This window comes from Ixodes scapularis, unplaced genomic scaffold (genome assembly GCF_016920785.2).
Source record: "Ixodes scapularis isolate PalLabHiFi unplaced genomic scaffold, ASM1692078v2 PGA_scaffold3__209_contigs__length_174095766, whole genome shotgun sequence".
Classification (NCBI taxonomy): domain Eukaryota; kingdom Metazoa; phylum Arthropoda; class Arachnida; order Ixodida; family Ixodidae; genus Ixodes; species Ixodes scapularis.
Window position 1 is genome coordinate 23,868,501 of NW_024609868.1, and position 10,567 is coordinate 23,879,067.

General features: G+C 46.4%; 1 protein-coding gene across 1 annotated transcript in view; it reads left to right on the plus strand.

Annotated features, from left to right (window-relative positions):
- The window catches only part of LOC8029396 (proto-oncogene tyrosine-protein kinase receptor Ret), a 59,073-nt gene extending 48,912 nt beyond the window's left edge, over nt 1–10,161 (plus strand). The window contains exons 15-21 of the mRNA XM_042292598.1: nt 182–304; nt 3,742–3,812; nt 3,882–3,922; nt 3,988–4,084; nt 7,017–7,116; nt 9,245–9,356; nt 9,682–10,161. Of these exons, the coding sequence (XP_042148532.1) occupies nt 182–304; nt 3,742–3,812; nt 3,882–3,922; nt 3,988–4,084; nt 7,017–7,116; nt 9,245–9,356; nt 9,682–9,866 (729 nt within the window). The 3' untranslated portion in view covers nt 9,867–10,161. The remainder of the gene's footprint in view (nt 1–181; nt 305–3,741; nt 3,813–3,881; nt 3,923–3,987; nt 4,085–7,016; nt 7,117–9,244; nt 9,357–9,681) is intronic.
- The last annotated feature ends 406 nt before the right edge of the window (nt 10,162–10,567 follow it).

Consider the following 10,567-nt stretch of genomic DNA (forward strand, 5'->3'; position numbering starts at 1 on the left):
CTTTCTGATTCCATCAGTTTAAGACAAGACCCTGTTTTATATTGGTTTCATAATGTTGCCGGTTCTCGTTAGAGCTCTTTTATCTATATATAAAGTGGGGCTTTCATTCCTTTTCTTCCGCGTTTAAACCAACCCGAAGCTTGGGTTTCAACGGAAAGCATTGTTGTTTGCTTCCTCGCAGATGGTGCACCGTGACTTAGCAGCCCGAAACATCCTGCTTGCTGCCGGCAACGTCATCAAGATCTCCGATTTCGGGCTGAGCCGGGACGTGTACGAGGGAGACACGTATCTCAAAAAGAGCAGGGTCAGTCCTTTTACGAAATAAACGCGCTGAAACTAAGGGTACGACACTAAGTTCTCATCTTACAAACCCGTGTTTTCAAAATAGGGCACGCCTACAGCGTGGGCGTGCACTATTAAGCCGTAGTCAGAGCCGTATATGTAGAGAGTTTGGTCAATGGGAGGCGCGGGCAGAGCCAGGGCGTGCGGCAGACTCGGAAAGTGGGCTTGGCATGCTCTCTTGACCAACCAGAAGCCGAAAAGAATCCCCTAGCGGTGGTAGCGAGAAACAGTTCTGAGCCGATCGATCATCGAAGGTCTATGTTCGTATATGGTTTAAATAAGTGCGTAAGAGTGAAGTGTAGTAACTCTTTGTGGTTGAAAATAGGGTTCACGTGTTGTTTCATCATGATCATGCAGAAAGATGTAAGAAACGAATGCGCCGCTCAACTCTGTTTTGCGCGGACAGAGTGTGACCGCTCGGACGGCAGATTCCCGGCCCTCGGCGTTTGGCGTACAGATTATGTCGATCGTTCCGCTAGTCGCACTCTTCCACCATCATTTCTGATGAGCGTGATTAAAACATCACGTGTACCATATTTTCAGCCATCGAGAGTTACTCCAATGCAGTTATCAGGTTTGTTTCTCGCGACCACCGCCAGGGTATTATTTCCGGCTTCTGGTTGGTCACATTCGAATTTCTGAAGACGCCCTGGAACACGCCCAGCCCGCTTTCGGCCAATGGCGCCGCTTCATTTGTCTCCTATACTTCCCAACGAATGGCCAAACTCTCTACATATACGGCTCTGGCCGTAGTCAGATTGCTCACGAATTGTACAAAAAAAAAACAACAAAAAAAACAGGCTGTTCGTTGCAGACAGAAATATCTGCGCTCAAGCCTCGAGCAAATTTGAATCATGTTTGCTCCATACATATGTATCCTTCGAACATTTTTAAGGAAAGTTTTTGTACGGCCAGTGTCACAAAATCGTCAGACAAGGAAGGAACGCGCCAAAGACGCTGTCTCCAAACTGTCCTTTGTATGATCATCAGCGGTAGAACCGCGGTTCTAGGGAGGCTGGCTTTTACAGGCTGACGCGTCCCAATGCGAAGAGCAAGTCGTCTGCTTCTTGCACAGGCGTTGCGGAGATGTCAGAACGACGCCGAGCTCTGATAAGCTTTTATTGAAAGCATAGTGTGTAGACCTCAATGCTAGGTGCCTTGAGGTCTACCCACTATCCTTCAATCAGAGCGAATCAGAGCTCGACGTTCTAACGTCACCACAAACCGTGCAAAAGATGCAGACGGACTTGCTCTCGGCATTGAATAGCACTAAAAGACACACATTGTTTCATGCATAGCGAACAACGCAGCTAAAACTACCGGCACAACTCCTTTGCTGTGATCTACATCACTAGTTGTTACGGTGCAGAGGAAGGCACGGATGCCTATAGCACGTCAGTATGCTTAGGTTGTATACGAGCATTGGCTTGTGGACGACAGTTTTTAAAGCCTTTGTCGGCACTGCACCTCCTTCGTGAGATGAAGCGCAGTAAACACATTGAAAATGAGTTAAGGAGTGAAATGAATCCCTAACGTTTCGCGAAGTTGTTACTTTCGCAAGCGTCTACTAAGTACTGCTTGGTCCACCCGCTTGGTCCACCCGCTTGAGGCTGTGAGCATTTAATAGGTGCTGAATTGATCAGTGCGCTTCTTAGTTACAAGCTGTTTCGTTCTGGAACCGTTTGAAAGTTTTTATGATGAACAAGATTTTATAATACCATTTACCTGAGGGTTTTAAGTGCGGAGTGCATCACAGTCACCACCAATTGGGGATTACAATCATTCTACATTTTGTATCCTAGAGATGGGAGGCGGACATCGTGGCTACTAGCGCGCTAAATTGTGCTTACGTGGTGTGCTAACTTCAGCAGTAAAACAGTGCGTTACAGGGATGCCCATAAATATATGTATGCGTAAAAACACAAATGTCGAGCCCGCGATTTAACTGCCTGTCAAGTTTGTTGTAAAAAAATACGTTTAATAAATCGCAAGTTGAGAGCAAAATAAATACGCTCGGAGAAACGTACTCGAACCATCGTACGTCGGGCTCGGGGTCATGACGTCTGCCTCAAGTATTCCCAAACGTTGTAGTGTGACGTGCTCTCCTTTTTTTAAATGCAATAATAAATGCGACAGTTATTTTTTAGTGCCAATGACACGCCAAAAAAACAAAGAAGAAAAGAACATGGGTTTGCTAGGGAGAGAGAAGCAAACTGGGCTCGATCTGTTACGACCATGGGCTGAGTGAGGAAACGAGGTTCGTCCCAATATAATCAGCGGAATACATGGCTTTCATAAGTGAAACATCAACCATCTATGGCAGTTCGACGTAGCCTGCGCACACAGACATTTTTTTGCGTATGTTTTTTTAGAGTTCTTTTAAGTTGGGCGCGTCACACGCCGCGCCACCATGTGCCAACATCTGCCGCGCGGACCGGCGTTGATCGTTTGCTTGCGACACTTGATCGAATGGTTTTGCTATCAGCCGAATCAGTAAAGATCAGTAAAAAGCTCAGGATGATAGGCAGCTTATCTGTGAGGAAATCAACGCGCTCTCGCGTACAAGTCAACCTCCTTGCAAAAAAAAAAAAAAAATCCTAAATCAATTTTTTTTTTTTGTGCGGAGTTAAGGGTTGTTTATGTCACATTTTTTTTGAGCAAGTCCACTTTTGATCTTTTGGTGTTGTTTTTTATTGTGTCGACACGTACCAGCCTCCTCCTTGCCAGCTTGGAACACCGTGAAGCTGGCCGGTGCGATGTGCCTAAAAGCGTGGAAGGCCGCTGCGAGCGCTATTAAAAATAGCAAACAACCCAGTAATGGCGGTCAGACTCCTCCTTAGCCTCTGGTCGCCACGCGCATCAAGGTTTTGTGAAATTAGCGCGCCTACCGGGGCCTTCACTGCGCGCTCTGCGTATTTTGGTGCTCGATTACACGCGCTTGGCAGGAGGCACAGGGGAGCGGAGTGTATAAAATCTTTTCGGTGCGTGGAGGATGCATCAGAGCCGCATTCCCACTGCTTATACATCCTCGCAGAGAAGACAAGGTGTTCGCTGCATATGACAGAACTCGAGCATTTGCCGAAGCACGTTTGCATCCTACATATGTGGTTTGAAACCGTCTGCAGGCAGTTTTTGTGTGACCAGTGTAACAGGAGCGCCTTGCTGTAAGGAAGAACCACGTCTCAGACGGTGTCTGCAGAGGGTCTTTTGTATGATGTCATAGGGAGTTTTAGGGAACCGTTTTTTTTTTCCACATCCAATACGCTACGATAGGCCGTCCGGTACGAACTGTGCGTCTGTGTGTGCGTGTGTATCTGCGTGTGTGTGTTTGTGTATGTCTGTGTGTTTGTCTGTGCGTTGGGCACTGTACTAACTACTCGAACACACTGAACGCTGCAGGGCCGAGTTCCAGTGAAGTGGATGGCTCTGGAATCTTTAGAAGACCACATCTATACAAGCAAGAGTGACGTGTAAGATTACCATGCTTTAGCATCTAAATTCGCGTTTGTGCTTCGATTAACGTTCCTCCCTCGCTCCAGGTGGTCCTTTGGCGTCGTCTTGTGGGAGATCGTCACGTTAGGTGAGTTCACCTGAAGCTTGCTCCGCGCAATCTCTAAACATTATCGTTTCTGCGTGCCACTCCAGGGGCCACACCCTACCCCGGAGTAGGTCCCGAGTACCTGTTCCAACTCCTCAAGTCCGGATACAGGATGCACCGCCCGGAGGGGTGCTCTCCACACATGTGAGCGCCGTCCTGGTCTTCGCGTGAATGTTCGACGGAATTCTATGTGCGATGTATTTCACCTGGTTTAGATTTTCTTGTACCTTTTCATCTGAGCTCTTGAACCGCCGCTTACGACAGGGACGCAAGCGGCGGTTCATGTTCATAAACTGCTGCTTGCGTCCCGATCGACTTCCGGTTGCTCCGTCTTTGCAAGCCTCTTGAGCTTGCTTATCTCACCAGTGCTAGAAAGCATAAATGCTACACAAAAAACAAACTTGGAGATTAAGTGAGTGTCTTCGGCCGCACGATTTAACGTCTTGGAAGAGACAAGTTGGTTTACAAGAATATTAAAAAAAATTGAACAGATCTCGCGCTTTTTCGTTTTTTTGGCCTTCACCTGGAGAATCGGTGCTTAAATGTTTCATTGACGTTTCAAGCAGTGGTGTTGAGGGGAGCTTAGTTCATTATTTTTGTGAACCGGAAGTTTGTTGGGACGTCAACGACTGGAGTACCGCCTGGTGGTGTTCGCAAAGGAAAGGGTCTATACTGGGCGTCAACTATTTGATGATGGACTGTCGAGGCTAGCGTAGCCTCCATAGTGCTGCAGCCTCGCACTGCTGAGCACGTGGCTTCGAGTTGTGTTTCATTCGCATGCACTCGCGTACTTTGACAGATGGAGCACTACGGAAGCTACGTTAACCTTGACAAAGTTGCATAAGATGTTGACGCCCAGTATAGCTAGGAAGTGAAGCTAGTAAGCGATGGTTCTCTGTTTTAGTCTGGAAAAGGAAATATTAATAATTAAACAAAAAAAGGAAACCACGGCTTAGAGAGAGCAGGTGATTTCTTTAGTTGGATACCAGGAATTGAATCAGGAAACTGCTCTTCGGTGTTGAAGAGGAGCCGGTGGAAGACGTTGTTTTGAGGCTTAGTCCAAGTGGGCGGGCTCGACACGATCGATGGATCCGATTTATTTGCGATTACCGACAAGCAAGGTGAACCTATTGGTGCCCGGAAGTGAAATGAGGAATGGGCCATCACATGGGGGTTGTCGTGGTGTTTTGTCTTCATAGTGTCTCATAAAAACGTGTGTGCACGTTGTCAGATCGGAGCAAAGCTCTGACCACCTTTGCTCTGGTTCCTGCGAAACGGAGCATAGTATTCACCGCTGAGCTACTTCACTAGCGCCTCCACACGGACACCGGAAGCCCTTTTTGCCCGGCCCCTTCGTATGGCGAGTGCTCCCATTTGACAGGCACACCGAAGCTTATATTTGTAGGAAGCTTTGTTCAAGCTTACCCTCACCATTAAACGAATGATTAGGTTTCCCATGTAAATTTTGAGCTATCGTGTTCTTGCTACACAATAGGGTGTATCCTCTGAGTGTGTAGCTGCTCAACGTGCGCTGAAGGTGAGCATCCACAGAGCTTTTGCAATGTGCATTTTGCACCACCAAGATTGCTGGTCTTTGGAGCCTATAAGTGTGAGCTCGTTCTGAGCATGCTCAGTGAGCAGCGCACTCAAATTTAACGTCTAGTGAATACTTTTGAAAATATGGACAAGCATTCTTTGGTAAACGTAATTTTTTTTTCTTTTTTTACGAGCTATTTTGGCGATTTATTTGTTATTACATGCACCTACTCACAGTGGTTCCAAAGGTGGCAAGGCACCCACACTACCAATAAAAAAAAGCGGGAAAAATAAGGGACACGAAGTCTTGGCACTAGAGTTCCTGTCGTGCCAAAGCCATACGGCGAAACAGCAGTAATTTTCTCGGTTTCGACTTTGCGCCCTTAGCTTTTCGTTTTGCTCAAAACTAAACCAAAACATTTCCTTTGCAAGTAGAGCGCTCTAGTCAATATTTTCTACGTGTGAACACGGGTGATCACGCCCGTTTAGGTTTTATAAGCTTGACCTATCGCAGATTTGTCAACACGAGCCGGAAGATGAAGCGGTCACTTTACAATAAATTCTTTGCATCGACAGCGGAATCATCTGACATCACTTCATGCAGACCAACTTCCTTTGTCTGAACGTGCATTTACTGATTGATCTCCCAAGTTGTGTGTAGTGCCATTAGAAGACAATCGCCAAAATATATCATCAGAACACTCTTGTTTGTAAAAGTAAAAATAAAAAACAACCGCATCTCCACGTGGTGAATGATGTTGATTAGGGCGAAGCTCTGGTGGTGCTTGACTGCGTAGACGCTGAGCCGCAGCATGCCGAGCCTTTCGTTCGTTGTCATCCATGTCACACTGCGGGCAAATGCTCAAATACATATATAACCACGTTCAATACCACACATTCTCTTTCTGACATGGATGAAAAGGAGCGAAAGGCTCGGCATGCTGCGGCTCACCGTCTACGCAGACAAGCGTCACCAGAGCTTCGCCCCAATCAACATCATTCACCACGTGGAGATGCGTTTCTTTTTTTTTTCTTTTTTTTCCCTACACGAGCACGGGAGCACGTTCTGACGTGCTCGTGAGCACGAGCACCCGACACCGGACATCGGACGGACATACGGACATGGCTAGCCCCTAAGGAGCTTCGCCCCTAATAATCTTGCCCGTAGGAAGTTGTATCTAATGTCGCGCGCAAGCGCCACTGTCAAGCCTACATTCCAAAAAACGTTTACTGCACAACGTTTACTTTGCACGGGCTTCATACTTGTTTCCAACGATGGAGGATGTACAGGTATTCACACTTGGGAATATGTTTATTCATGTACCAGATAGCCACTTCCGAAATTCATTCTCCAAAAATATATATAGTTGTATTTCAGCTGTATGATTTTAGGAACCATTACTACTATACTGTAAAATCCATATAAATCTCGTGCATATGTGCTACAATCATGAATGTCTTTATGGAACTAAAAATGATAAATTTCAACTTGTCTTTATTAAAATGTCTCTGCACCCTTTCTTTATCGTGACGATTGCAGTTACCGCATGATGCAGTGCTGTTGGCAGAGCAGACCCCAAGAGCGGCCTTCATTTAAGGAGCTTACGCAAAAACTTGAAAGCATTCTTCAAGACTCAGCGGTAAGGTTCCCGTCCTTTTGAACCTTTATGTCCTCACATTATAGTTAGAGGATTAATATAAGGCATTTGTGTGTGAGCTCGCAAAGTACATGGCAGAATGGTTTTAAATACGCCTGGCTTTGATACATTCGATGATGTAACACCTAAACAAAATATCATTGCGTGCACCACAAAAGAAAGGATTGGGAAGTGCCGCAGCGGTGAGGGTCATTCCAATTAAAAACGAGCATTATGTGATGTTTCTTAGCCATTCTAAATAATTTTCAGTAGGCCTAAGTTTTTTTTTTCTTCTTCCTCTTGTAACGTAATTGAACGTAATGTGAAAAAAAAGCACCTGTAGCGTGAACCTTGTTGAACAAAGTGATGCCGAAATCAGTGGAGTACCGTTTGATTGGGATATCAGTTCTCCGGCTATATTAAAAAAAGGACACCTTTCAATCACTTTTAATTGCAGGCAGACTTTTCAGTGTATGTATTTATGTTATATGCAACATACAGGGGAACTCGGTCGAAATTTTGCTACACCCGAGTGTTTCAGCGAAGATTTTCAAAAATCGTTAAAAATAGAAAAGGTGAGAAAAAATTTGGGGGACGCCTAAGCTTCGCCTTGAAGAGTGGAACGCGATAGCGTTATCCAGCCCCGTTCGCAAAGCCTTCTCATATAAACCCGTGCTCATTCCCAATCCGCGCAAGCTTGGGAACGAGCGAAACTTACTAGCTAAATACGAAACTTACTAGCTAAATTTGGCGGGAAAATGTTCCGCTATATTTGGCGGGAAAATATTTCGCTAATTTTGTCGGGAAATTTTTCCGCTACACTTGGCGTGAAAATGTTCCGCTAAATTTGGCGGGGAAATTTTCACCCTCCAAATTTAGCCGGTAAATTTTACAGTACAACGCGCAGTTACGTGTGAAGTCGCGTGATGTCACGCGTGGCTGCGCGCGTTGCACAATAAGGTTTTTTGGTCCCACCGACGCCGACGCCGGATTTTCTGCGACAGGAGCTGCTAAACGCTATATATAGCCTTAAAGAAACTCTTGCCGGGAACAAGCTAGCAGCCACGGAGCACGTCAGGAATTGCAAAATACATAATAATTAGTCATATAATGTACTTAATTTTACTAATGAACTTTTAATTAGTGAAAGCAAACATATGATACCAAATATAAACTTCGGGAGCATCATTAAAAACTACTAAATCAACTTATCTTAGAAATATATGAGGAAGGTACAAAAATTTACAACGCTAAAAAGAACGCTTTATGTGGACGTGTTTTTCGGCTTCGGTCTCCCATTGGGGCGGCCCTGCCTCCCCGTGGCCGAAGCCGCCCCCGAAGCTACCGCCTCGCCTCCCTAGTAAAAAGGAAGGAAGTATGGCACACGTGCGTTGCGCGCCTTCCGGACATGCCACGACACCGATTTCTTTAACTGGAGTTGCCCTTCAGCTCTGAGGGAGGGCGCCGCAGTGGTGATGACCTCAGATGTCGGTTATGATGCGCTTAAAGGAGATTGTCTGAGCCGGAGAAAAATTGTCAACAAGTAATTTAATGATGGAATGGGAATGTTTTTGCACGGCCTCTGTTTCGCAGCAGCCACACTGACCTTGTAAACTTGGCTCGAAAAAACAAATTGAAAAAAAAAAATAGTATCACCAAACGCCGGCCGAAAAGAAAAGAATAAGCGACCTTATTGGGATCTCAGTCCCCTTTGAGGGTTATTTGCGCAACGTCCAGAGATGTTCATTGTTAGCCGTAAGTTTGAATTAGTGATCGTGAAGTTGTTTTTAGGGGTCCCCGTTACATCAGCCTTTTTCTAAATTATTTGTAAGTGATCGTAAATAAGCCGGGCTGGCTATGTTGGAAATCAGGCACGTAGCTAGGGGGGGGGGGGGCATTGCCCCCCCCCCCCCCCCCCCCGAAATCTTTCATTTTGCTGGGACCTCCTCTCCCCTTCCCCTCATACAACCTTTTGTCATGCCCCCCCTCCCCCCTCCCCCCCCCCCCCTCCCCACCCTCCCGAAACAAAATTCTGGCAACGTGCCTGTTGGAAATACCTCGGCAACGTATTGGGAAAAACAAAATGTTCCGACTGGATAGACGCCATAGAAATTGTTTCCGTTGGTTTCAGTCTTACCTGGACCTGAATGTGGCGCAACAGCGGTCCTACTACAACCTGAACCTTCCAACCGGTTCGCTCAAGCAGCTTCTCGACTCCGACGACGACGTTACCACGCCAGAATGTAAGCACTGTGTCATGGCTTCTAGAATGCAGGCATTCGCTTGCCTGTGAATTTGGTGAATTGTTATCGTGCTCATTTTCTCATTTTGCTGTAGAGGAAAGCCAATTTGAGCAGGCAAACAGGACTATTACCAAGATTGTCCTAAAAATTGGACAGCATGCGTTTTTGCAATGGAAAGGAATATATTTTAGCCGTCCTAGATATTTTCAGCCCAAGCAGTGTTTCAATCTTCTCCCAATTTACGCAATTCCTACTTCTATAAATAGGGTATGAACCATGGATGTGCAGACTCGCTGAGCATTTGTATCTCTCATCTTTCTTTCAGCGGAGTACGGCCGGATCGAATTCAAGTCCCAGCGAAGCTTGGACCGTATAGACAGCAGTCCAGGGGAGAACGTGGGGCTTTTGGTGAAAAGCCACGGGAGCTCTTCGAACACCCCGGTCGCGTGTTGGATCGCCAGGCCTGAAACACTGATACAAAATAACGTTGAACAACCAAAGATTGTCTAGGTACCTCGAACTGTCTTGGTTACAAACAAGAACGCCCCAGGCACCGACATGTGGAAGGCATCAAACCAGGAGCCTGCTCAGCCTCTTTTCGGGCATCGACATGTCCTTCCCAGCACGCGGGGCTTCGGGCAATGATCTGTGATCAGGAGGAGACGAACAAAGACGACAGTTAGTGGCACCATCATCTGGTCACCTCGTGAACAACGTACAAGTGAAGCTGGCGGTGAACCGTATATCCTCGGCGAAACAAACTCATGCCTTTCATTAAACAAGCTGCGTCAGCGAGCGACATCGTGAAATAATTCCACGTCCCCTTTCTATCAAACGAAGGCTCAGCGACGGTACAGTCATCCTTCAGTTGTGCCTTTGGTGGGTCTCAATGGTCGCATGAGTCAGCTTAGAGACGGCATCGGACTTACTCTAAACAGAATTACATGCCACACCTGTGCAGCATGGACAGAAATGCTCGTCCAGATAGCCTCAATTTATCGCCAGCGAGACCTTTCGTTTATGGGCTTTTGTTTGTCTGTATGTGTGTCTTGGGCGAGCGTGGGCATCCGTGTGAGTTTGTGCGTGCGTGTGCGTGCATGCGTTCGTATGTGTGGGTGTGCGTTTGGGTATGAAACTTGCGCGACAAATCTACACTACGGCATCACAGCTTAAAGTGTCGCCGAATGGCTGTATAGACTGTATTCTATACA